The sequence below is a fragment of the Haliotis cracherodii genome, unplaced genomic scaffold (genome assembly GCF_022045235.1).
Source record: "Haliotis cracherodii isolate W230 unplaced genomic scaffold, xgHalCrac1.p SCAF_6, whole genome shotgun sequence".
NCBI classification, from domain to species: Eukaryota; Metazoa; Mollusca; class Gastropoda; order Lepetellida; family Haliotidae; genus Haliotis; species Haliotis cracherodii.
The window spans coordinates 37,946,072-37,974,013 of NW_027266319.1; the positions used below are offsets into that span (position 1 = coordinate 37,946,072).

The 27,942-nt window shown below is 40.2% G+C and overlaps 1 protein-coding gene across 4 annotated transcripts; it reads left to right on the plus strand.

Annotated features, from left to right (window-relative positions):
- Nucleotides 1-40: 40 nt before the first annotated feature.
- Nucleotides 41-26,428, plus strand: LOC139444759 (host cell factor 1-like). Of its 4 annotated transcripts, none has more exons than XM_071225701.1 (22): nucleotides 41-216; nucleotides 1,493-1,714; nucleotides 1,909-1,996; nucleotides 2,439-2,647; nucleotides 3,214-3,405; nucleotides 4,317-4,480; nucleotides 4,784-4,817; nucleotides 5,098-5,325; nucleotides 7,765-7,839; nucleotides 9,153-9,271; nucleotides 10,230-10,401; nucleotides 11,657-11,850; nucleotides 12,453-12,599; nucleotides 13,959-14,226; nucleotides 14,668-14,757; nucleotides 15,371-16,861; nucleotides 18,443-18,561; nucleotides 19,066-19,188; nucleotides 20,529-20,717; nucleotides 21,049-21,346; nucleotides 21,963-22,023; nucleotides 22,773-26,428. In XM_071225701.1, exons 1-22 carry the CDS (start codon nucleotides 57-59, stop codon nucleotides 22,840-22,842), a joined length of 4,713 nt encoding a protein of 1,570 aa, XP_071081802.1. In that variant the 5' UTR covers nucleotides 41-56; the 3' UTR covers nucleotides 22,843-26,428. The 4 variants fall into 4 exon arrangements, with proteins under 4 accessions (XP_071081802.1, XP_071081803.1, XP_071081804.1 ...); XM_071225702.1 differs by having other exon boundaries at nucleotides 10,233-10,401; XM_071225703.1 differs by having other exon boundaries at nucleotides 4,335-4,480.
- Nucleotides 26,429-27,942: the final 1,514 nt, after the last annotated feature.

The following is a 27,942-nucleotide window of genomic DNA, read 5'->3' on the forward strand; positions in this document are numbered from 1 at the left end:
GTTTTTACGTCCGGGCACTTGCGTTGTTTGATACGGCATTTTGGGTAATATTCAATATGGCGGCACCCATATTGAAGTGGAAGCGGGTAACGAACACAACAGGGCCAGCTCCTAGGCCGCGGCATGGCCATCGTGCAGTTGCAATCAAGGATCTGATGATAGTTTTTGGTGGTGGTAACGAAGGAATCGTTGACGAACTCCATGTTTACAACACAAGTAAGTTAGCTGTCAAACCCATGGATCCCACAAAATGGCGGCTTATTGTTGTGGGTTTGGAAAATTTGGCGCCATGCTAGAAAATGTTGACAGTCACGTGTTTTCTTTAATGTTTCAGGTCGGATTTTAAAAATGTATCTTTCTCTGCTAATGTCGCATTAGAGATTTGCCCCTGTCAATTTTTGTGCAGTAACTAAAATTTTGGCGTCAAGCAAAATACCAAGATGGCGGCGCCCTATATCACACTCAGGGGCTGTAGATAAATGTGAATTCGGGCGTTAGTACGGGTGATCATTACTGTAACATTTATTCTTTAGGTGCTCTGCGATGTTGCCTAACAGCTGTGCTAGTTTGTAGTATATGATGTGCTGTAAACATTTTGTTAACATTGATTTTTTGTCCGTTGAGCGGTGTTCTCAAAAGAAAATGGCGGCGCACGGTTGACAGCCAGTGTTTAGATATCGGGGCAACGAGATTTGACTTTCTCACACTAACATTATACTTTTGCACCGAACAACCATTGCACTTTTAGAGTTGCAATATTGAAATATTGATTTTATTGTCAAGTTGAATATTGTTTCTAAATTTTCTGTATTTTAAAGTACTAAAATATTAGTATCATCTGGTTCGGAGCTATTTGAATAAATTATGTAAATGACATAAGGAGGCGGGGACACCTGCTGGATTTCAAGCAGCTCCGATAACTCCAAACAGCAGTCAGTGGTTGGAACAGCTGTTGTAAATGTATTTTTCTGATTGCACAGTATAAAGAAGTCATTGTAACATTGCACACTTTTGAAATATCTTATTAGGTCAGGTAAATATTGTTGGTGTTATGCTGTTTTAATAATATCTGTTTTCAATGTATTTGAGTATTTCAAACACTTTAAATCATGTGCACACATCCTTAGTGATTTTAGTTTCACTACAATCATGAAACAAAATTTCAGCAAGGTCCCAGTTCATGTCAACGATGATCAGTTCCACATGGAAATGACAGTGTAAATGTATCACGGGAAATTTTTCAAAGTAAAACTGTTTCATGGGAAACAGTACAAAGGAAAAATTTCACTTCAGGAACAAATACCCTTTGACACTAACTTCAGCAACTGTCACCTTCATCATTAGGTATTCTTACACTTTAAAAAGAAACTTAGTGTTAAGTCAAAGTATAACCAAAAGCATTGCTTACATGACAATATGCTCCTGAACATGTATGTAAGTGCCTGTTACAGTAAGCATCTAATAGGACCATTACTGTTCATTTGTGTTTCAGCTACAAATCAGTGGTTTGTGCCTGCTGTGAGAGGAGATATTCCTCCCGGCTGTGCAGCTTATGGCTTTGTTTGCGATGGCACACGGATACTGGTCTTTGGTGGCATGGTTGAGTATGGGAAATACTCAAACGAATTGTATGAACTTCAAGCCAGCAGATGGGAATGGAAACGACTCAAACCAAAGCCGCCTAAAAATGGGCCGCCGCCGTGTCCCAGATTGGGTAAACATCTTCATCTTGCCAACTCATTTCTTAGTTAAGAGTAATGTAAGTGTAAATCAACGATAAAACAAATTTATATCTGAGAACACATATTTCTGAACAAATTGTTGTCATTTGATTTCAATGTTGATTTGAATTCTTTCTCGTAATCTACAAAGTACATGCTGTAATTCATGGAATTGTTTGTTTTCTAGGTCACAGCTTCACTTTGCTTGGTAACAGGGCTTGGCTTTTTGGAGGTCTTGCAAATGACAGTGAAGATCCTAAAAATAATATTCCAAGGTATGAAAACATATCATGCCCTTGTTTATATTGTTAGACTTTTAGTTAATTAGATGTTGAATTTTAGTCCATGAGATTTGTAATCACATTTTTGTCAACACGAAACATGTTGTTTTTTTAACGTGAGTATTCAAGAGTTGCGAAATGGCAATAGAAAGATTATTTCATGTTTGTAATTATATGTGTAGTTGTTTTACACAAATTAACACTAAACCTGTACCTACTACTTTTTTCAGATAGTCATCTGCATTTCTCAACTTTCTTAAAGTTCTTTAAAAAATGATATTCAAAGATGTTAGATATCATCAAAAAGGTTGATTGCCTCAGGGGTTGAATCTTTGTTGTAACACTTCCAAACTTTTAAATCTTTGTAAGAAATGCTGTGATAATGCTTTCTTTTGGTGTAAGTCTCATCCCTGCACTCATGGATAATTTTCTTCAGATACCTGAATGATCTGTATGCCTTGGAGCTGAAACCAAACTCTAGCCAGATGGGTTGGGATTTACCAGTGACTGTGGGCCAGCCTCCGCCCCCGAGAGAGTCCCATTCATGTGCATCGTATGCAGCAAAAGATGGACGCCACTCCAGACTGTTCATATATGGAGGAATGAGCGGGTGCAGACTCGGTGACCTGTGGCAGTATGATGTGGGTATGTTCATGATGGATGCCTGAAATGTCTTGGTCAGCGCAGTTGAAACAAAATTCTATATACTATTCTCCCCCTGCATTGTAAATATTCATTCATGGTGAAAATGACATTTCAACAACCATGCTATCAATCAGAAAACCGTAATCATATTAGTGCAAATGCTGTCTGTAGTAATTGTTTCCGAAAAATATTGAAGTGTCCCATTATTTTTAAGCTTCTTTAAATGTGAGTGTTCTCGTTTCCATCCGGGTTTTAAGTGTTATTTTATGAGTAGTTTTTCAATATCATTTGTTTCCTCTTGTCAGACTCACTGAATTGGTTGATGCATGTCATCGTATCCCAATTGCGTGGATCGATGCTCATGATGTCAATCACTGGATTGTCTGGTCCATCTCGATTATTTACAGACCGCTTTCATATAGCTGGAATACTGCTGATTGTGACTTTAAACAACAAACTAGGTGAATTGAATGCCATCTTGAACATTAAGTTTAGACTTGTGGATTCACAAGCTGTGCTCCATGTCAATGATAACAGAATGTTGCATTGTATGATGTCTGTTGTAGACACTGTGACGTGGACAAAGCCTGTCGTCCAGGGAATCCCACCTCTGCCTCGGAGTCTCCACACAGCCACAGTCATCGGAAACAGGATGTTTGTGTTTGGGGGATGGGTCCCACTGGTCATGGACGATGTCAAAGTTGCTACGCATGAAAAAGAATGGAAGTGCACAAACACACTGGCATCCCTACACTTAGGTAACTTTTGTGTCAAAGCTGTTTGACTTTCAAGCTTTTCCCTCTTATAAACATAACATTTCTATAGTTTTGTGACGAAAACAGTATTCTTTGACAAGACCGTCGACAGGTGACCAAGAAATGTTGCCATCTTCAAAGTTACCTGTCTGCATTCAGGCATTATAAATTTTGAAAAATAGCAAATGCCAAGAGACAAATCAAGTCTTGATTCAGTTTAAGTAATGCAAATAATTACTTGAGGATCTACAAAGAGTCAGGCTTTCCTCCCACATCAAGCTGACAACTGAAATATTGTTCAAAGCGGCGTTATGCCTAACTCACTTGAAAGTTCATACTTTCTGTAATTAATTCTCACACTTTCATTTTTATGTTTTTCTGTATTGCTGGAAAACTGATCACTGCGACATATCATACATGGTACAGCAGCAATAATAACCGTTGTATAGATCCATTGATTCATCTCTAGAAGACTTACAAAGTCAACACATTTTGTCTCTATTATCTATTGGGGGGCACGGGTGGCCCAGTCGTCTAAGGCGCCGCAATTCGCTGTGCAGAGTTGCGTCCCTTGGGCACGTCAAAAACCTATGATTGTGGGTTCGAATCCCCATACCATCACCGTACACGTGCTCGTGGGTTTCAACGAAGTGGTAAACGTCTGAGACCTGCATCACTTGGGGCTTTCCTCCCACATTAAGCTGACATGCCGTGATATAACTGGAATACTGTTAAAAGCGGCGTAAAACCCAACTCACTCACTATTACCTATTGTACTAACTTTGATATGAACTTTGCTTTATTATTTATCTATTGTACTGTGATTATATATGTTCATGTGTACTTGAAAGAAACATCCTATAAAAAAACTACGAAAAATAATACACACGCAATCCAATTTCCCTTTTCAACAGGGAATAACTCTGTTACAGATTTGATGACATGGGAGCCTCTGGCTATGGAGGTGTTTGAAGATGCCCTCCCCCGTGCCCGGGCGGGTCAGTGTAGTGTTGCCATCAACACACGTCTCTACATCTGGAGTGGCCGAGACGGCTACCGGAAAGCTTGGAATAATCAGGTGGGTGGAATGGGGATTGGTCAGATTGTTGCTTGGGATACAAGTTGTTAGTGGTCTTGTTTTTATTCACCAATTTATCAATATAGAGACTTTCTTTTTCTGCGTTAATACAATGAATTACATCTGGCCACTTTGACATTTTGACAGTTGTCATGAATACAGATTGAAATATTGTTTTTTGAAGAGGATACTGAATAATTTATATCACAGTTATTTGACACAGTGTCTTGTTTGCTTTGTTTGTTTTTTGTTTTGTAATATTTTAGGCTATTTCTAACATAATATGAATGATTATTTTTACAGGTCTGCTTCAAAGACCTGTGGTTCTTAGAGACAGGTATGCATACATAATAAGCTAATCTTTTTAACAGTGGTGTATTCTCATTATGCTTATGTGGATGACAATATTCAAATAATTAATATAAATCAGATTATTTTGATTTCAACAGCTGAAATTGTTTTCATATGTTTTGTTTTTGGCCAAGTATTTTCAATGTAAATTGAAGTCATCTTTTGATCTGTATCACTTGACACCTTTTTTACCATTCTTGTAAACAATCAATCACTGTTTCATGTTTTATTGTCATCGAGCCTTACACATCGTGTTTTGTATACAGAAAAGCCACCAGCACCGTCTCGTGTTCAGCTTGTACGTGCCAGCACCAACACACTGGAGGTCTGTTGGGGCTCTGTGCCCACCGCTGATGCGTACCTGCTACAGTTACAGAAGTATGACCTACCCCCATCACAAGCCATGACCCCCACCGCGGTGCCGGTCAGCAGTGCCCTGGTCAAGCCCCCGACGCCCACGGCGCCGGCACCTGTAATGAGGTCCCCAACTGCAGGTAGGACAGACACCGAGTGGCACCATCACTACTATTACTGTCATGAAACCAATAGATTAAGTTAACATTGAAGGAAATAGTTGTTGGTTGTTAATTAACATTTGTGATGACGATTAATTGTCTGTAGGTTTATTGGGGTATGTGTGGCCTTCTCATGTTAGGTGCCACAATTCTCTGTGCAGAGTTGCGTCCCTTGGACATGACGGAAACCTATAATTGTGGGTTCGAATCCCAGTTCAACCTGATTATGTTTCTAGGATTGTCAGCACCATACCCGTGCTCTTGGGTTTCACGAAGTGATAAGCGTCCGAGACCTGCATCACTTCGGGCTTTCGTCCCACATTAAGTGGACATGCCGTGATATAACTGGAATACTGTTAAAAGCAGCGTTAAGACCCAACTCACTCTCTGTAGGTTTATTCTCGAGCATTTTGAACTTATTTGAAATCAAGAGGCTTCAAGATGATCATGCCTCTCATTTGCAACCTGCACTTTAGTACTTATTCTATGGATAGTTGATAGAGAGTAGGATTAGTTTCAGTCTACTTTGGAAATTGAATGAGTAGATTGTAGTCATGATATTGACTGTTAAATACATAGGATGGAACCTTTTCACAGTTTTATTCTGTCCCTTTTCCTGTGGAGGATACTGTCTTGTCTACCATCTGTCCTCACTATTCATGGTGTGTTCAGTAGCAGTACATATTTTTCATGATGTTTTTGACTGAAGATTGAAACAGATTTGTTGTCTTTATATGGACATTAGGGTGATTGTAACTTATCTTCTTGACAAAATAACAAGGACAGATAAAAAGTTCAAGATAAAAGATAAACATGTTTATGTGCTTGAGAGCCAATTTCATTTTAAAAAATTCTATCAAGTTTCTCTTTTTTATTAATACAATCTTGTATAGTATCAATGTCAATTTAGGGCCTGGCAAAGTTTTGGGAAGAATTGTTACTCTGTACCCCATTATTGTCGTTAGATACAACAGTAATGGGCAGAGTGTCCCCAGTGTCTGAACGTACTGATAGTGTCCTCAGAAGACAGCTCATGCTCTGATTGTAAACTTGACATTCGTTGTGATATGGATGGAATAGTGCTTACTACAGACTAAAACAACAGTCACTCTTCAGAACAACCAAGGCTGCCTTATATTTCAAAATAGAGTTGTTAGACATAGGTTTTCAATTTTTTAAATATATTTTGGTAGTTTTGTATAGTGTTCTATATAAATCTTCCTCTTTGTATGTCCAAACTGAGGACAACTGGGAAAGAGATGATAGGCTGTAAAACAGAATTGGTCAGGTTATCCGAACCATTTCACTGACAAGTGTTGTCAACATCAATCAAAGTATAACGTGATGGCTATGTTCCTTCACAAATCCTATCCACTATATCTTCTCACTCTATTGCTGTCTGTCTGCCCCCTGATCTATCTACTGACACCCCCATGTGCCCTCTCATCTGTATTGTCACCCCCATGTGCCCCCCTGATCCATGTACTGTCACCCCCATGTGCCCCCCTGATCTATCTACCGTCACCCCCATGTGCCCCCCTGATCTATCTACTGACACCCCCATCTGTCCTCTCATCTGTATTGTCACCCCCATGTGCCCCCCTGATCTATCTACTGTCACCCCCATCTGCCCTCTCATCTGTATTGTCACCCTTATGTGCCCCCCTGATCTATCTACCGTCTCCCCCATGTGCCCCCCCTGATCTATCTACTGTCACCCCTATGTGCCCCCCTGATCTATCTACTGTCACCCCTATGTGCCCCCCCTGATCTATCTACTGTCACCCCTATGTGCCCCCCTGATCTATCTACTGACAACCCCATCTGCCCCCTGATCTGTCTACTGTCATCCCCATGTGCCCCCCTGATCTATCTACTGTCACCCCAATATGCCCCCCGATCTATCTACTGTCATCCCCATGTGCCCCCCTGATCTATCTACTGTCACCCCTATGTGCCCCCCTGATCTATCTACTGTCACCCCTATGTGCCCCCCCTGATCTATCTACTGTCACCCCTATGTGCCCCCCTGATCTATCTACTGACAACCCCATCTGCCCCCTGATCTGTCTACTGTCATCCCCATGTGCCCCCCTGATCTATCTACTGTCACCCCAATATGCCCCCCGATCTATCTACTGTCATCCCCATGTGCCCCCCTGATCTATCTACTGTCACCCCTATGTGCCCCCCTGATCTATCTACTGTCATCCCCATGTGCCCCCCAATCTATCTACTGTCACCCCCATGTGCCCCCCTGATCTATCTACTGTCACCCCTATGTGCCCCCCTGATCTATCTACTGTCACCCCCATGTGCCCCCCTGATCTATCTACTGTCACCCCCATGTGCCCCCCAATCTATCTCCTGTCACCCCTATGTGCCCCCCTGATCTATCTTACTATCTCCTGTTCCCAGCCACTGGCGCAGTGAGGCCTCTAGGAGCGGCCAATCTGGCCTCGCTCGCACTCACCGCCCCACAGACAATCAGAGGTATATAGTTAGGCAGCATTGTCTGCCTCGCTCGTCCGCAGCATGAATAACGGCAAACTAAAACAGTTTATTTTGGTCATGTTTTTCAACTATTTGTGCATGAAATCATACTGTATATGTATCAATATAACTTTTGCAATATTTTGTTTTCCTGTTTTATTTACCAAAAAATACATACCGTAATTACAAGAGAGAACAAAATTGTAAATATTAATGACAAGGTTATCACAGCATAATGGCAAAAAATTACATGGGGAAAATTTTCAGTTTTTCTGGACTAAAGTTTTGATGCAATTTTGATCATTGGATGAAAGTTCATGTTTGTTATCAAATATGTATTTGATTTTAATTTTTCAAAAGCATGCTTCAGTCTTAACTGAAAAATAACAGGATGATTTTTCATGCTTTGAATGTTAAATGTGCATGGCTTTGATTAAAAAGTTGTCATGATATTGATCATGAAACAAGTGAAACAGTTTAAATGTGGCAATTCACAGGAATGGGTTGTCTGTGTCCATGTCATCTGCTGAGAATCTGTCTGTCAACTGTTCTTTATTGTTTCCTGTTTCTGTCTTGTGTGTATTGAGTTTTGTCACTGTTTAAATGCAAACAGCTTTGTTATGTTAGTTTTACAGTGTAGTTTACAGGCATGGGAGGGGGCACGGGTGGCCCAGTCGTCTAAGGCGCCGCGATTTGCTGTGCAGAGTTGCGTCCCTTGGGCACGTCAGAAACCTATGATTGTGGGTTAAATTCCCGGTTAGCCCTGATTATGTGTCTAGGTTTGTCAGCACCATACCTGTGCTCGTGGGTTTCACCGAGGTGTTAAACGTCTGAGACCTGCATCACTTCGGGCTTTCCTCCCACATTAAGCTGACGCTCCGCGATATAACTGGAATACTGTTAAAAGCGGCGTTAAACCCGACTCCTTCACTCACTCACTACAGGCATGGGTTTTCATTCATTGCATCTTGAACTTAGATATTTGTGATTGTTCAATTTGTTGATTTAGCTTAATAGCTTTGTTGCATGTGTCTTACTTGAATTTAATTGATTGATTTTGACATTTATAAAGCTAGGTTTATCTTAAACTGATCATCTCTCGGATACTTTCTCCACAAGCATATTCCGAAATATCCCAGGCTTTCAGTTGTTGAAATATTTAGATATTTCGCTTTTTCTATTTGATTTTCATTCTCTTCTTTTTAATTTATATTGATTTTATGACAATTTATTCACTATCAGCCAGTTCATGTTTGATTCTTAAATTGAACAGTACTGATAATTTTTCAAGTTGTTTTACCCTTTGTTCACAGTGACGGCCACCCCGAGGGTCAAGACTCCCGTCACCATCACCCCAGTGTCTCAGGGGATGAGAGTAGCCACACCCCAGATCATCAGTGTCGGGCAGGGACATAAAACAATAGTAACCAGTGTATGTGATTTGTTACATGGGAGGAATGCATTGAATTGAAACTATAAGTCAGTGTTCCCATTTACCAGTAATTACCAGTTTTTTACCGGTAAAATTAGGCTTGGACATTTTGCTTTGCTTCGAGGTTAAATATCCATTTGTAGCAAAATATTTAAAAAGGAATCGAAAATTGTGACAGAATTTTGTGTGAATGACGTGTAGATCTAATTAAGTTACTTTAGTGATGACATCGCTGCACTAAACATGATGTTGAAAGAATCAAAACCAGTAAGTGTTCACACGATTTTTTTATATGTTGAAAGTAGGGACTGACAAAAGTTTAGTGGTGACTGGTAGTTTTTAGAGTTCCAAAGCCAGCAGGAACACTGTAAGTGTTGAAATTCTCTGAAGTTTAGAATGGTCTCCTATGATGGTATTGGTGCTATAATAACTGCCTTTTTTCAACACACTCCAAATATTCATAACACATTCATCAACAGCGATAGAAATTCACTGTTTTGGCCCACTAGTCCTTTTAAAGACAATGTATAGCAAAATGCTGAATAGTGGTAAATTTCAACTTGTTCTTATGATACCTTAACTTTTGGGTAGGGGTAGAATAGGTCTTCAGCAACCCATGCTTGCCATAAAAGGCGACTATGCTTGTCATAAGAGGCGACTAACAGGATCAGATGGTCAGGCTCGCTGACTTTGTTGATGCATGTCATCGATCCCAATTGCATGGATTAATGCTCATGATATCAATCACTGGATTGTCTGGTCCAGACTCGATTATTTACAGACTGCAGTCATATCAATGAAATATTGCTGAGTGCGGAGTTAAACAACAAACATAGATAGATAGAAAAGTCTGAAAAGCAGTATTTGTTTATACTGACTAGGATTATTCATATACATGAAAGCAAAGAAGTGTGCCTTACTCGGGCTGAAATCATACGTGGAATAATTGTGTTGTTAGCAGGGAGCTACTGGGCAGATGACGGGCATCGCTGCCCTTGCAGCAGCAGCAGCCGCAACACAGAAGATACCCGGTACCACTGGCGCCACCACCACGCCCATGTCAGGCATCAAAGTGGTCACGCCAACCATAGTCACACCCACAGGGGTCAAGGTGCAAGGCAAACTTCAAGGTGAGCCAAGTTTTCAGTTTCCGTGTTGGGTAGTATAGGTCTTCATGCTTGTCGTAAGAGGCGACTAACGGGATCGGGTGGTCAGGTTCGCTGACTTGGTTGAAGCATGTCATCAATCCCAATGGCGTGGGTCGATGCTCATAATATCAATCACTGGATTGTCTGGTCCAGACTCGATTATTTACAGACCGCCATCATATAGTTGGAATATTGAAGAGTGCAGCGTTAAACAACAAACAAACAAGAAACATATGTTACCAGAAGATGGTACAATCTCATTCAAGTGTGTATGTTGGAAACGTTTCTACTGGTCACATGGAGAAGTTTTGAGCAATTTGACAGGCAAACCCAGAGGTACAAAAAGCCTTCGAAATTCGCGCTAACCTGTCTACTAAGTTGTAATGATGACAAGTAGAGACCCAGTGATACTAGTCCTCATTGACTAGTAGCTATTTAGGGCTACAATTTTGAATGCTTCAATTGTGTCGACAATTGGAAACTGAATATATCTTATAGAAAATTTAACATAGTCCTGCTAGAGAACAAAATGTTTACTAACTACAAACTCATGAGGGCTAGTGACAGAGCCCTCAGATAAGCTTTTGGGTATTTTACCTAGGGCTTTGATTCTGATTGAGTATCCACTATTTTAATGGGGTGTTTTTACCCATATGTTTCTTGCCTTTTTGGTATTTTAACTTGAGGGGCATAAGTCTGTATTCAGCTTGTCCCAGAATAACACAATGGTCACAATGTGTAAGAAAGAGGCTATTTTTAATCACCAAATCAGCGACTGTTGAAGATACATTGACTGGGAACAATGTGATTTTCAGTTGGAATCGATTCAAGTTTGTTTCAGGTTTTCCAAATGTAACTCTCTGGAGAGTGGGGTTGATGGTTCCATCCCCAGTTGGCTTACTAAAAGTCCTCAAGATGGTACATGTTACCCTGTCCCATGCTCGGCATTACGAGGATAAAACACGGTTTGGTCGGCTTGGAGTCAGTATAACGTGGTATCTCAGTGGGCTAGCACAAAAAATGGCATTAGTCCAGGACTAGTACAATCGGACTCGTTTGCGTGCACCAACAGATGCATGCGCATCGCTATACAAGTGCAATTATATTGAACGCATTGTTAAACCCAATTTCACCATACTTCACCAGACACCTTGATCAGTGGACTTTCTTAACAGCATTTAACAATTCTGTCTTGAAGTTGTGATGCAGAGCTACAGTGGTATGTTACTTGTTTCAGGAACAACATTATCACCAGGAACACAAACCATCCGCGTGTCTGCCCCAGGATCGGCCATCTTGAAGACAGCTGGCGGGGCCACCAACATGGCGGGCAAACAGATCATCACTGTCCACAAGGCTGGATCAATGTCAGGCAGCCAGCCACAGATTGTCACACTGGTCAAGACAACACAAGGGATGACCGTTGCCACTGTTAGTAGGCTTGCTTTATACTCCAAACATGAGATGAGAGTTGTAATAAGTATATAAACATAATTGCAATTGTAGGGAAAAAGAGAAAAACAAAAAAATCTTAAACTTTGCTTCCATGACTTATGAAAGTTTACGGTGATGGATCCTTAAGTGATTTTAAACATTATTATCCACTATGACCAATACAGACTTCATCATAAGACGTCCCTGTGAAGGTCCGGGTTAGAATTGGTCTTCAGTAAACCATGCTAGCCATAAGAGGCAACTAACGGGATAGGATGGTTAGGCTCCCTGACTTGGTTGATGCATGTGATCGTATCCCAATCCTGTAGATTGATGCTCATGATGTCTATCACTGTATTGTCTGGTCCAGACTTGATTATTTACTGAAAACCATTATATAGCTGGAATATTGCTGAGTGTGGTGTTAAACAACAAACAAGACATCCCTTTTCATCTCGTTCACACTTTCTTACTCACATAGCAAATTTTGGACATGTTTTAACTACAAAATGCTGGAGTAATCCATTAACAGGGGAATTACCATTAAAAATAACTAACTATACATTGTTATCCCAACTGAAATGATTCCTTCTTTCCAGACAAAGGGAGGCCTGCCACAAGGTGCAACCATCGTGAAGCTGGTGACAACCCAGGCTGGCTCCAACAAACCCACGGCCATCTTCACCAGCAACCAGTCTGGACAGACCCCCTCCACAATCCTCGGAATCAGCAGTGTCCAGCCTAGTGTAAGTCCTGTCTGGAAGGGTCATTTTCAACTTGTCCATGGGTCATTTCAGACCAATAGTTTCTACTGGTCCTTCACCATGTCTGCCCAGCCCTAGCCTTGATACACCTTCCTAGCATTGTGTTAACAGTTATCAGTTCATTTATCTAGCATTCCCAAATAAGAGCACTTGGCTATCAAATGGGGAGAAAAAATTGAGATTTTCTTTTAACGTTGTGTATTAACATTACATTCAATAATGCAGTCCCAGACAAATTTTGCGATTCTGTGATCGCAGATAATGTGACTTTCTGCAGAAGTACTGAAAAAATGCAGAATTTGTCTTTTGTAATCGATCAAAGCACTATTTTTCATTATTTTCAAGCTTTTCTATCAAATTTTGCACTTGAATGATGGCCAAACTTTTAACATGCAATTCAAACTTAAAATAAGACAAAATTTGAAATAAATAATTCTCATTTTTAAAGTTTTTGTGGTATTACAACTTCTAATTCTTCTTATGGAATTTTTACTGACATTTGCTGGAGATTTGGATATGAATATCAGCCTCTGAGCAGGTCTAGATAAATCACTGCTGTCATATCATTACAGTTGATTATATGTGTCAGTGAATATCATTTTGATTTTGTTCAACTGTTGCACTTTTTGAACAATTCCTCCTATTGAGTAATTTGCTGTGCAGAGTGGTGTCCCTTAGACATGCCAGGATCTTATTATGATTCTAGGTTTGACGGCACCATACCCATGTAGATTGTTGCTCATAATATAGATTACGGAATTGTCTTGTATAGACTCGATTATTTATCGGCCATCATCATACAACACAAATATTGCTGATTGCAACAAATCTTAGAATTAGACTAGACCCGGGTTAGAATAGGTCATCAGCAACCCATGCTTGTCGTAAGAGGCGTACCTTACTCTGGTAACTACCTGTAAAAGGTAGGGCTGCAACAATACCTGCCTGTAGAACAATGCTCTGCAATACAAAATCCAATATCTATATTAGTGAATTGTGCAGTGCTTAGAGATACGAAATATTCTTAGCCTGCACACACTGGAAGATGATTATAACCATCTATGCTTGTAGTAAGAGGCGACTAACGAGATCGGGTGCTCAGGCTGATTGGTTGGTGCATGTCATTGTATCACAATTGTGTGGATCGATGCTCGTGATATCAATAAATGGATTGTCCCGACTCGATTTTTTTACAGACTTCTGTCATATAGTTGGACTACTGCTGAGTGCGTCATTAAACAACAAACAAAAGAAGTAAACTAAAAATCTTTATTAGCAGGGCATGGAGCATGGTCCGAATGTTGCTGAAGGTTGACTCTAAATGAAACTGTTCCTTTCCAGTCTTCCAGCAAGAATGTGACTACAATAATCAAGACTATACCTTCCTCCATGATCTCAATGGCCAAAGCCGGAGTTGCCGGTGTCACGACAACCCATGCAGGCACCAAGACCATCGTCATCGCAGCACCCAGGGGCAGCGGGGGGTCACTCAACACACCTACCAAAATAATCACATCAGTGCCCAAACTGGGTGGCCAGGGAAATACTCAGTTCATCGTGGTCAGCCCTCAGGGGTCCCAAGCTTCATCCACAGCACAGACCATCATTGGTGAGGTTTAGGAACCTTCAGCCTGGAAGCAGGCTAGTACATTTGCTCCGGAGCTTGGAAATATTTGGATGGTGATTTTGAAAAAGAAAACGAAAATACTTTGAAAAGTTGTGGAACGAAACCGAAGAGTATGCCAAGTAGTGTCTTTCACATAGATTTCTCTTTGATTCCAAACTAACTGCACTTGGCAGGCAAATTGGGAAGAATATGGTGATATTGTTCAAAATTGGATATTTTTAAATGTTCATGTTTTCATAAATTCTGCGGAATTGGGAATTAATAATTCAAATTTGAAATTTTTAGTATTAATTGCTGCTGACTTGGATAGAATGTCGACCTCTGAGCAGGTCTAGATAAATCCCTGCTTACTGGTTATTGTGTTAGAAAATTGTGATTTGTTTTATTAACCTGTTAATTCATGGTTAACCTTTTTTCATGCAGGCAATAAGCCCATCACAGTCACCGCTCTTCCTTCATCGTCCGCGGGAACATCTCCGGCCACTAAACCTGTTGTCACCATCCTGTCTGCAGGTATGTTGTTTAATCCGTTACTAATAGGACTGCCTCTATGGTATAGTGGCCAGTGAATAGTTAACCTGCCTGATTGTAGCATTAAGATCGTCTTAACAAGGACTATTTGCTCAGAAATAGCGGCATGGTATGTCAGTGGTAAGCACTAAAAAAACCCAGCTGTACTAGTTCAAGCAGTCATGCATACACACACACACACTCACTCTCTCTCTCTCTCTCTCTCTCTCTCTCTCTCTCTCTCTCTCTCTCGATCTCTCGATCTCTCGAGTCAGTGATTTGGGTGTGTACAGACTGGCGTCTTCAAGATGGAGTATTGTGTACTGTGGTGTCAAGACATCCACACACACCCCACACACCTATTTTTGAAACATCAATCAATAGCCATTAATTGAACCTTTTGTCTTGAAATGGGTGTTGGGTAGCCTAGTGGCTAAGATGTTCACTACTCACACAGGCCATGTTTAGTTCCCCACAGGTAAAAATTGTTGAGCCTTTTTTGGTGTCCCCCTACCATGATCTTGCTGGAATATTGTTAAACATTGTATAACTCATTTTGTCTCATACACTTAACACTTGTTTGTTGAAAGGTCTTCATGTTTGCCTTGTCTTCCAGCCCAAGCCGGCATGACCGGATCCACTACAGCTGTCCCTGCCCACATCTCAACTACCACCACTGCTGCCACCTCCATCCTCTCCAGCCCCATGGTGAAGGCATCCACGGGGGGCACCTCAACCATCTCACTCATAGCCCAGCAGACCCCCGGAGATGTCCCCACAACGCTCGCCACCAGGCAGATCATAGCCACACCCACACATACCACACTAGGTAAACAGCCCATGCAGATCACCATCACTCCGGTCGGCCCCAAGGTCACACCTATAGTTGCTCCGACGATCACCACCGTTCCTGTTCCAGTGACTACGCCTGTTGTAGCAGATGCCCAGGCTGGGGGTGACTGTGGAAGACCTGAGGGCTGTGGAACACCGCCTCCTGGGGATTGTGGAAGACCCGAGGGATGTGGAACACCACCACCTAATGGAGACTGTGGAAGACCTGAGGGATGTGGAACACCGCCTCCTGGGGATTGTGGAAGACCTGAGGGATGTGGAACACCCCCTCCTGGGGATTGTGGAAGACCTGAGGGATGTGGAACACCGCCTCCTGGGGATTGTGGAAGACCTGAGGGATGTGGAACACCCCCTCCTGGGGATTGTGGAAGACCTGAGGGATGTGGAACGCCACCTCCCGTGGATTGCGGAAGACCAGAAGGATGTGGAACGCCACCTCCTGGGGATTGTGGAAGACCTGAGGGATGTGGAACACCCCCTCCTGGGGATTGTGGAAGACCTGAAGGATGTGGAACACCCCCTCCCGGGGATTGTGGAAGACCTGAAGGATGTGGAACGCCACCTCCCGGTGATTGTGGAAGACCTGAAGGCTGTGGAACGCCACCTCCTGGGGATTGTGGAAGACCTGAGGGATGTGGAACACCCCCTCCCGGGGATTGTGGAAGACCTGAGGGATGTGGAACACCACCTCCCGGGGATTGTGGAAGACCTGAGGGATGTGGAACGCCACCTCCCGGTGATTGTGGAAGACCTGAGGGATGTGGAACGCCACCACCTACGCAAGGAGACTGTGGAAGACCTGAGGGATGTGGAACACCCCCTCCGGCAGGTAGTGATCAAGGTCAAGGTGATAGTGGACCGAGTGAAGGTCAAGGTGATAGTGGGACATCAGAAGGGGTCACTGCCCCAGGTGATAATGGTGACTCTAAACCTAGTGTTGACGGAAATCCAGGTGAACAGTCAGTTCGGCAGGAAGGCTCTCCAGCACCAACAGTTGCAACAACTAGTCAGCCGATGTTGGACGCTGCTCAGTTAAATAGTGCTACAGATAGTGCAGGTGTCGGCAGTGTGGAAGCACCTGCTGACGAACCCATGGACACTACCCCTGCTGCAGCTGCTTCTGAACATAGTGGCATCTCGGTGAAACCCGAGCCAGGCCTCCTCGCCCAGGCTCAGTCAGAAAGTGCTATGGACACATCTTCGACATTTACAGGGTCAGCAGCTAGTGCGGTGTCAAGTGTGGCCGATGTGTCGGGTGAGTACAATTGGTCAGAAGAAATCTGCTTACATGTTTTAGTTCTTGGTTGGGGATTCAGTGACACCAAAATATCACAGGCAGGGTTAGAAACTAACAGTTTTTGTCCACTAGTCCTTATAATGATAACATATCGCAAAACCCTTAAAATGGGCCAATTTCTACTAGTCCTTAGGATGCCTTTACTATTGGGCACAGGACTACAGGACTAGTGCCAATTTCTAACGCTGACAGAGTGTGATATCATGTTTTCTCTCCACTGCCCCTAGTGTAAGCTGCAGTAACAGACACCACTGCAGATAAAATGGCTGCGCCGCATACATTACTGGAAGAGTAAAACAAAATGGCATGATCTCCCCCCTGTCAGGATTAGAACTAAACTCAAAAGCTTTAGTTAAAACAATAGAGAATTTTGTACTAACCCCATGCTAGTGGGTTAGTGTTAAGTTCTAACCCTGCAATGTTTACCATGTGTTTACTCATCATAAATAATATGTTTATCCGAGACCGCCAACAATATCTTCTGTACAAATTTTATAAATTTTGGACTTGGCAGTGGGTTTCAATTCTGTAGCAGGACTGGAAAATTATTTCAGAGATATCTTTAGAAACTTGGTAAACACAATCACCTTATAGTGTAGATACGCCTTTTGCTATTTATGATTCAGCCAATTATTTAGTTTTTATACAATATTTATAAATTTGGATTGAATGGACATGATGGAAGCAATCTTAACTATTTTACCTCAGTTCTGTCATGTACTTGTTAAACTTTGTACAATATCAGTGTCAGTCTAAGGCTGTTATAGTCTTTGTTCTTAAAGATTTTATAATTATGTGTTTTTTTTCTTATTTCGATTAAATGGCACACCAGTAGACACTGCAACAAACAAAGCTGTAAAATGATTCATAGTAGACGTGGTAGATGTGTAAGAAATTCACCAGGTGTTGAGGGGTCAGCATGCTCACAACTTTTGTATGTTATCTGTACCATGTATCATGATGTACCTTACAATATAACTGTTCAATATTTTTCAACAAAAATTGGCAGGTGTATCAAACAGATCCTGAAAAGGGGCCTTTTGCTATTTGCGGATTTTTGGCATTTTTATTTTTCCCGATTTCCATGGAAACAATTTGGACTTAGTCTCAAATAGTCTATTGGTGTGTATCCGACATAGAAATACAAAGTTCTGAATGCCAATTCCATGGTACTGTTTTGATAGCAAAATTACTCTTGTATACAGGCAGACAGATTAGATAGAAAGTCTCTCATCAAGTTGGACTTCAGCATGTTCAGTAACAGTCAGATGATTTGTTCTTTCAAATTTGAAAGGGGTTTGGGGAATTTGTCATCTTCTGATGACTTTTGTATGTAATCTGATTCTGTATTTAAAGCGTTGAATTGTGATAGTGAAAATTCTATAATTTTAGTGGCTTGCAACATTTGCCTATTTCCCAAACATGACATGAGTTGTTCCCCTTTATTCTTCAATGACACATTTGTGAGGCTTTGCACATAATTAAGGTCTTACAGATTTTATGCCAAACAATTACTGATTGTGATATATATCTGTGTAGATCCCCTAGCAACATTGGCGACCGCAGCCATGTCATCGGCGCCTGTTTCAGCAGCAGTAGTCAAGCAGGAGCCCGGGACACCTGCAAATGGCGTCAAGACAGAGCCAGAGATTAAACAGGTCAGTGTTTCCACATTCATTTGGTTGTCAATTCATTGATGCAACACATTTTGTTTTAGATCTATACATTGGTCAATATTAAAATCTTTACTTGGAGTTCCAATTTCTTCTTTCCTCCCACATCACACTGTTACCAGTGATATGACTGGAATACTGTTAAAAGTGGCTTTCAACTCACTCCAATTTCTTAGCCAACCTATTTAATGTGCCAATATTTCTGTTGTTGGCTTATTTTAAAAAAAAACCATGTTGTACTATTTTATCATTTAATAAGTGTATGTTTTCTTATCTTTAAAAATGTTAAGAAAATAATTGCCTAGCTAACCAATAGTAGAAAACAATGTATCACAAACACTCTACACTGAGACTTAATCACATTTTAACCATTACGTTTTAGTTAATTTTTACACTATCCCTTTGTGAACAGCAGTTTATGCATTTACAAAAAACAATGTGTTTATACCATCGCTTGAGGGGAATAGTGAGGTTTGGGGATTGTTTCAGGAAAAGACAACTCCGTTGAAGCGGGACGCAAACCAGTGGTATGACGTTGGCATCATCAAAGGCACGACGTGTATTGTATCTCACTACCACCTACCTTCTGAAGGAACCCAGGGCAATGGAGATGTAAGTTCCGGCAATGTTTCTTGGGGTTGTCTGAATAGATTCTCAATACCCCATGCGGGGTCACGGGTGGCCCAGTTGTCTAAGGCGCCATGATTGGCTGTGCAGAGTTGTGTCCTATGGGCCTGCCAGATTCCTATGATTGTGGGTTCAATTCCCGGTTCGCCCCGATTATGTTTCTAGGTTTGTCAGCACCATACCCGTGCTTGCTGGAATCACCAAAGTGTAAATGTCTGAGACCTGCATCACTTCGGGTTTTCCTCCCACATTAAGCTTGCGCGCGATATTACTGGAATACTGTTAAAAGTGGCGTTAAACCCAACTCACTCACTCAATACCCCATGCTTCTAGCCAAAAGAGTCTGATGACTACTATGGCGTCAGAGTATAATTTTGCTTAAATGATGACAAGGAGAAGCTGTCAGGGTGCTTGATTTCATGATATTGTCTTCCTTTATTCTTGCATAGGTTTCACTGAAGGGGGACGAATCTAAGACCTCTATTTTGGGCTTTTCTCCCACATCAAGCTGAAACACTGATATAACTGCTGTTCAGAGCGGTGTTAAACTCACACCCTCACTTGATCATGAATTATTGCTCACATAGTTGACCACCAGTTTGTGTAGCTCGAGTAAGTCCATTCAAAGGGCATGTGATGTAAATATTGGTAGACTGTGTGATATGGCTGTTTAAAGGCTGTGTGATATGGCTGTTTAAAGGCTGTGTGATATGGCTGTTAAAAGGCTGTCTCATATGGCTGTTTGAAGGCAGTGTGATATGGCTGTAATACTACAGACTACTGCATTTATAGTCATCAACTGCCTTGGTTGAATCCCGTGAAGATTCCGGGTTGGAATCGGTCTTCAGTAACCCAAGTTTGTCTTAAGTGGCGACCATGCTTGTTGTAAGAGGCAACTAACAGGATCAGGTGGTCAGGCTCGCTGACTTGGTTGATGCATGTCATCGTATCCCAATTGCGTATATCGATGCTCATGATGTCAATCACTGGATAGTCTGGTCCAGGTTTAATTATTTACAGACTGCTGTCATATTGCTGGAATATTGTGTTAAACAACAACCAAATAAAGCCTTGTTTGAAAAACTTTCTTTACGGGAATATGTGGCCTTCGTTCTATTTCTTTAAGAATGCCTCAGAGTTTGGTGAGCATACATGGCTGGTCAAATTGTCTTTGGTTTCTGATACGTTCAGTAAAGATAAATAAGATGTAATTTGTTATTGTTGTTGCTTTTAGTCAGATTCTCATAAGGTTCTGCATGTTTTAACTTTTTTAAGACTAGGATAGGATAGTGTCAGTTTTGTAGAAGTTGCTTCCTGTCTTTCAGGATATCGACGTTGTCAACGTACCCGACCACAGTGTGTTAAAACGACAAGAACTCCAGCCTGGAACAGCCTACAAGTTCCGTGTGGCAGGTATCAACGCTTGTGGCCGCGGGCCGTTCAGTGAAGTCTCAGCCTTTAAAACATGTCTACCAGGTTTCCCAGGGGCACCCTCGGCAATAAAGATAAGCAAGGTAGGAGTTACTTCCCTTTCATTTGGTCGATGCCTTTTTACTGGAGACGGATCTCAAGTTAAATAAGAGTAAACTAAATACTTTTCCTGGGGTAAACTTTTTGCTACTGGGATCCTCAGAAGTTTGATAATGAATAGATCATATACTGTAATTCATGAAATTAATGCCAAAAATGTGAATGTTTTTTATGTGGACATTTGAGTATATAACGGAGGTATGGCTGCGGTCTATTTTATCACTGCCATTTTGCACACTAGTTCCGATAATAGATTTCCTATCACTGACTCACTGATTTCAATGTATGTTCATGTTTGGACTTTCTGTTTTTCAGAGTGCAGAGGGAGCACATTTATCATGGGAACCACCTCAAAACACTGCCGGAAAAATCACCGAATATTCTGTCTATTTGGCCGTCCGAAATGCTGCGGCAGCAGAACAAAAGCCTGGCGCCCCAGCTCAACTTGCGTTTGTGCGAGTTTACTGTGGCCCCAATCCCTCATGTGTCGTCACCACGGCCAGTTTGGCATCAGCTCACATAGACTTCACCACCAAGCCAGCCATCATCTTCCGTATCGCAGCTAGGAATGAAAAGGGCTACGGCCCAGCTACTCAAGTCAGGTGGCTGCAAGGTGAGATGATGATGATGATGATAAACTTATCTGAAACCCTTTTAACCTGAGCAGTTTATGTAAAATGATGATGATGATGATTATAAAGATAAACTGATCTGAAACCCCGTAACCTGAGCAGTTCATGTAAAATGATGATGATGAACTGATCTAAAACCCTGTAACCTGAGTGGTTTATGTAAAATGATGACGATGAACTGATCTGAAACCCTGTAACCTGAGTAGTTTATGTAAAATGATGACGATGAACTGATTTGAAACCCTGTAACCTGAGTAGTTTATGTAAAATGATGACGATGGTGATGAACTGATCTGAAACCCTGTAACATGAGCAGTTAATATAAATTAGGTTAACCATAATTAATAATGCAACAGAAAATATGTTGCTGACCCACTACCATCTCAATACTCCCACCAATTACCATCACTAATTTGTGCCCTTGAGTGATTCTGTTTCTTTCACTTCACACCGGAAAAAAACCAAGTTTGAATAGTATATACTAGTAAACATATACGCAGTCGCCTTTCTGATGTGCTCCAACTTGCTAACAGGCACTTGGCCAACATGCATTGTGTCACTTAAGAAACAATCTGAAGTTATGTTTGATTTTTACAGATGCCTCCCAAACAGCAATGGCAGGTGGAAAAATAGCCGTGAAGAGAGTCAGCTCCGATGGGTAAGGCAAAAACTATCTAGTTGTGTCTTGGGTGAAGTTGGGGGCACGGATGGCCCAGTTGTCTAAGGCTCTGCGATTCGCTGTGCAGAGTTGCATCCCTTGGGCACGCCAGAAACCTATAATTGTAGGTTTGAATCCCGGTTCGCCCAGATTATGTTTCTAGGTTTGTCAGCACCATACCAGTGCTCGTGGGTTTCACCGAAGTAGTAAATGTCTGAAACCTGCATCACTTCGGGCTTTCCTCCAACATTAAGCTGACATGCTGTGATATAACTGGTATGTTAAATGCAGTGTTAAAATCCAACTCACTCACTCACTTGGGTGAAGTTAGTTCAACGTTAGTTTTGGATCATATTCATTGGCCAGAAATGGTCATGTGCCATTTGACAGAAACGCTTATTGACACCAAATCAGGTGATATAGGTTTTGGGTGTTACTATTGCAATACTATCACAATAGTAAAAATAGGCCTATTGAGGGGTGGGGCGTTTGTTGACTTTGAATACTTACCAGAACTGTGGGTACATATCATTTATATGTCTCCAGATCACTTGACTTTGAGTTTGACCGTAGACATTTTGTCCTTTGTCATGTGATCAGAGAACAGAGCAGAAAATCTAGCAGTGATGGTATGTAAACTGTCCAATAACTATTGTCACAAAATAAAGGCAGCAGAAAATTTGTTTCAAATTGTATCTTGATCATGTGATTAGAACTAATTAATTTTATCATTAACATTTTATTTGCAGCAAACCCACCATCACAATCACTGGTGCAGCTATTAAGAAAATCAAAACTGAGGAGGATGGTCAAAGCTAAGGGGAATTCTCATGGCCCACTAGTGGCCACTACTGATGCACATCTTCAATTCTCAACAAATACTATCTCAAGAAAAGCTGCCAAATGGAAGTCAAAGACTTCAGAAATTACGATTCTACTGGGAAGCTGTCGGGGAATAATGAGTCGTCTTCACAGCTCAACTGAGAACTATTGTTCAGGGAACGACTAAGGAATGGACTTATGCTTGAAAAATGGTCACATCAGTTGAGACGGTCTATACTGTTCTGTTGAAATTCGACAAAAGTGCATTGCAAATGCATGTTGGGTGTATGTGTATTTGAGTAATGTTTCCAGAAAACATTGTATATGTTAACACCAGCTGATGTTGTCCGATGAAGGCACTGTCGGCACCCTATAGTGACACTGTCTCTGTATTGCACCCTCCCCAGGTAGTGAAAAATGAATTTGTGCATCATGTTTCAATTTCATGTTCATTTGTAAATGATTTCACTGTCATCTTTGTTACATCTTTCATCTGTTATATACTGTTTACACACAACACAGTGGGTATTGTAAATATCAGAGCGAAATGTACATCGGTTGAGAACCCTTCATCCTCATCGCACTCAGACAACACCACGCCTCGTCATGGAGCCGCCAGTCGCCTGGTCTTTTGTTTACAATATTCACTAGTTGGTATGTTCAATTCTAGGATAGTGCAGCCTCCCAGCATCTAGACTTGCTTCGAGGCGTTTGTTAAAGATAGTCTTTGTTAGATCCTGTTCATGTATATTGGCACCTTGTGTACATGTATTTAAAATGTTCATTACAGCTTTTCCAGAGTATTCAGTTGCTTACTGATTGATTAGATGTCACTCACGGACAAACGATCTGGATTGAATGGCAGCCTTAGCAAAAAAGTTGGAGGATGAACTTGAATGCCAAAAGATTCTCGTTATATTTTCCAAAAAAGTCTTTGAGTTTGACTTTGGCCATTGACGATGACCAGCTGTTCAAAGTAATGGTGATTTCTGTACTGTCTCATTATTTAAGAATTTGGGTCGGACTACTTTATTGTTAAAGAATTCCATCAATAATTCTGGTTGATGAAGATCGCAAGGGGGATTTTGCAGCATGATGATTGTCAAGATGTGACAGTATGCTTTTCTTAAAATTTATTGATTATATTTTTTTTATTAGCGTGGGTGATCCTAATGAAGTTTTACGACAGATTAAGATTCTTCTGTGTCTTGACTTGCGTTTCTGTGTACTGCTGAGAATTAAGTAAGTGCGGGTTTTTCAAAAGTTGAAATAAGGGACATTTCAAAAGTGGGAATGGTATGAAATTTGACAGTGAAATTGTAGGTTTTATCTGACAAATGAGGAAAGGGAATATGACGTTATACAGTTTAACTATATGTAATGCTGAAAAAAATATGTAATATTCTTGGTCCTCGGGCAACTGTGAGTTGGCAAACATTTTCAACTAGATCCCTTTGCCTGAGAATCAATTTTAAGAATATTTTTTTTATGCTAATGCGGGGTTAGTTATGTTTTGTAAATATATGATTGTAAATGGGTTGAGTACTTTTAAATATTGTACAAATCCTTCATGGGACAGACCATGTTGGCAAGCAGATTTGGTTATTCATCCAAGTAGACAGTGTTCAAAATTTCTGTACTTAAGTTCATCAAATTTTTAATTGAGTTTTAATCGCTTCAAGTAATATTGTAATTATGTGAAAGTTAATGAGGAATTTTAATGCTTCAGTAATGTTTCATTGTTAGTAATGAAATGAATAAAACTAAGAATAGTTTCAATGTATTTCTGTGAAGTGTTCAACATATTTCATTTCAAAAGTATTCAAATATTTGGCAGCTCCAAAACTACAACCAGGTAGAGGTCAAGTTTTATATTGAGTGTAAATACAACTGGATTGTTTCTGATGTACATTAATTTACAAGCATGTCAAATATTCCTGTAAATTTACTTCTTTTGCAGTTAAAGACAGTTGACCATTTGGTACCTTAAGGATGGTAAAATTCAGTCATCTAGTTTCTTGGCAGGCTAATAATGCATCTGACAAAGGTTTGGCTTGTTTGCCTCCTCCAATGTTCTTAGGATTGTTACCATCTGAAGAACAATGCTCCTCTGTATTATGTAGAAATGTTATTTATTTTTACAAGAAAACATTCAGATATCATGAAAGAAGTGCTACAATTAAATCCCTGTGTTTAAATGAAAAAATATGTTTGACAGTTCTTTTCTTGTTAAATGTTTAAAATGGCATTTATTTAAGGAAGAAAATTTATGGATGTCAACTTTTTTATTATGAGGAACACGTTTCGGAGTACATAATTACTCCATCATTCACATGATGAAGGAGTAAGTATATACTCCGAAACATTGTTTCTCATAATAAAGAAGTTGACATCCATAAATTTTCTTCCTTATTTGTATCACTTCTTAATGCCTTTCAAAGACTTGGCATATATTTTGCATGTTGTGTATTTGCAAGAGTATGTCGCCAGAGAAAATGGTAACATTTAAACAAAAATGTTCAGTTCGACTTTAAATGGTAGTGTCAGCATTTGAAAATATCTGTTTAACATAATGATTTTGCTGCTAGCATAATGGAGAATGAGCTTGGGTGATTACATTCTAGAAAAGGCAAAAGATCTCAAGGCTTCGTAGATGTTATGAACGAAATTTAAAGAACAATTTACGGATGACGTTTATAGCATTACGGAATTTGACTTTTAGGTAAGTGTTGCTGAATGATTTGTGAAGTTTCACAAGTCTTCTGGCAACCCAAATTTGAGACAGTTGATAACCTTTCATTAAAGGGTTCCTGACAAAAATACGTTCATAGTATGACATTGTCCTAGAACTGAGGAGTCACGTTGTGTTCGGGTTTCTGTATGCATCAAATGTGTACAGCTATAACCTTTATATGTATATTTACGCAGTTCAATTACTAATGTATCAGTACTTGTTGCTGGCTAAATGTCTACAGTTTCCATTGCACCCTGCAAAACAGATAATATGCCATATTTTAACACTGGAAGTGTTTTGTTAGTGCTTAAAGAACTATTTGTGGTCTTAAAACATGTTACCTTTATCAGGCCATAAAAAGAATGATTTTCTTTACTGTTAAGCCTGTATCATTTTTATAATTTTTTTGCCAGTTTTTCATACTATTGAAGGGCACGTAACTCTACACATTTCAGTTGCACAGCTGTATATTCTCTGTACCATGCTAACTGTACATTACAAAGAGACAAAACGGAATCAATTTTGCTCAAACTTAAAAAAACTGAGAAACATGAGATCCTTTGTTTGGTTGCCTTACTATGGAGAGAATAGCGGTAAACGTTAGGAAACAGTGATGATCAAAGTACTGTTCTCATGTGTTGTGTAGAGGCTATCATAAGATTATTTGTACAGTCGTCATCATGTGCCATTTTGTGGCATGACCATACTAGACTTTGAACATAGGAGTGACATGCAACACCATTTGTTAAACTATTGCCATGTTTATCGTTTTATATTGATACATTTTAGATTTGAAGTATACGATGCCCATCTCATTTAAGTGTACCTAAATAAATCTACTTTTAATCAGATGTTGTTTTGTTGTGCTCAGTGACGTCAAGTGCAGATGTAAATTGTTCCACAGCACTGTAGCTCACCTGGATGAATGGTCAACAGTTTATAATGACAACAAAGACTTCACAACAGTTGCGGTCAGCATTGATATTCAAGTATTTTCTGCATTAACACTGAGATCTAATAGAACAAAATATGATGTCACCTACAGAGAAATACAAGCCAACAATGTTTTTTCAATATGGCTGTCTTTACAAATAAATTATATGAAAAGGGAATGAAGCTCCTATCAGTGATCGCCCGTTCGCTGATCTCTCTATACTATCGCTGCCACCAGTCAAAGCTCCCTGTTCTGATAGGTGGCTACAACCATGCTTGGAGTTGAACTCGCAGCTGACTGACCGTTATGTTTACAAACAAGAGATCAATGACTGCCGTGACCCCAAATACTCTTACCCCAGCTAAGTTAGTTTGTTTGTCAATTTGAATTTCTGTTTAAAACTATCATGTAATTGATATAGTAAGAATGTAAGGGGGAAGTTGGTTGATTTTCCGTTCTTTTGCAATCTCGAACCAATCTGATCAAACACAAAAAGGTAAATTCATCTGAGAAATATTAGTCGTGAACCTTTCTTCTTCAAAATTCACTGATTGCATTCCCAAAGACATAAACAAAAGTATAAATATTACGTTTAGGGTTAGGGGGCAAATTTCAAGATTCTTGTAATGGCTACGCCCACACTGGTGGCAGCGATGTTACGGAGCGTGTAAAGGTGTCGCATGCTGGAAAGGCGCTTGAAGGGGAATCACTAAGGGACAGATAACTCTGGCTTACTGGAAACTATGTCTTCATTTTTAGCTCACCTGATCAAAGATTACTACCAAATCTAACCAGGTTCTTCAACAATCACTTGTCATATTTGCAGTACAATATTTGTTGTACCAAACTGATGTTATTTGCTGCAGTGCTTATCCAGTGAAAGCTTAAGTGATCTTGTTATGCTGGAAAGATTATCAAACACATGGGAAGGTTTATGAGTTTTATTTACACATTTACAACACAAATAATATCTGAGCACTGACAATACTTGATAGCACACTGGTACATATATAAAAAATAGTTCAACAGCAATGTAGCTCACCTAGTTATGTAACTTTGTCCAGGTGAGCTAAAAATTATTATTTTTTTTTACACAATCTTTTTTTTTACACAAGTAATTTTTGGCAACCTTTGTATATTGACAAAGTTTGTGTAAATGAATTTTCTGTAAAAACAAGATTATAGACTCATAAATAGTGCTGTTACAAACTCCTGATGCAAAACTATAAAGATACACAAAATGAAAAACCGGATTCTGTTTCTACACTCTTTGTCAAGTTGTGAAATATATAATTTAAAGTTACAGATGGATGTTTCTAAAAGATTCTCCTCCACCGAAATCTTTCAATTAAATAACAAATATTTACAACCATTGTTCTCTATATCATTTAATGCTTAAACTATTAGTTTTTCACAACCTTTCATGATG

Bases quoted from the DNA above. Each gene is read 5' to 3' on its own strand.
- LOC139444759 (XM_071225701.1), top strand. From the start codon at position 57: ATGGCGGCACCCATATTGAAGTGGAAGCGGGTAACGAACACAACAGGG. The intron at 4,818-5,097 runs GTATGCATACAT...TTTTGTATACAG, and splicing joins CCTGTGGTTCTTAGAGACAG to AAAAGCCACCAGCACCGTCT. The intron at 7,840-9,152 runs GTATATAGTTAG...CTTTGTTCACAG, and splicing joins CGCCCCACAGACAATCAGAG to TGACGGCCACCCCGAGGGTC.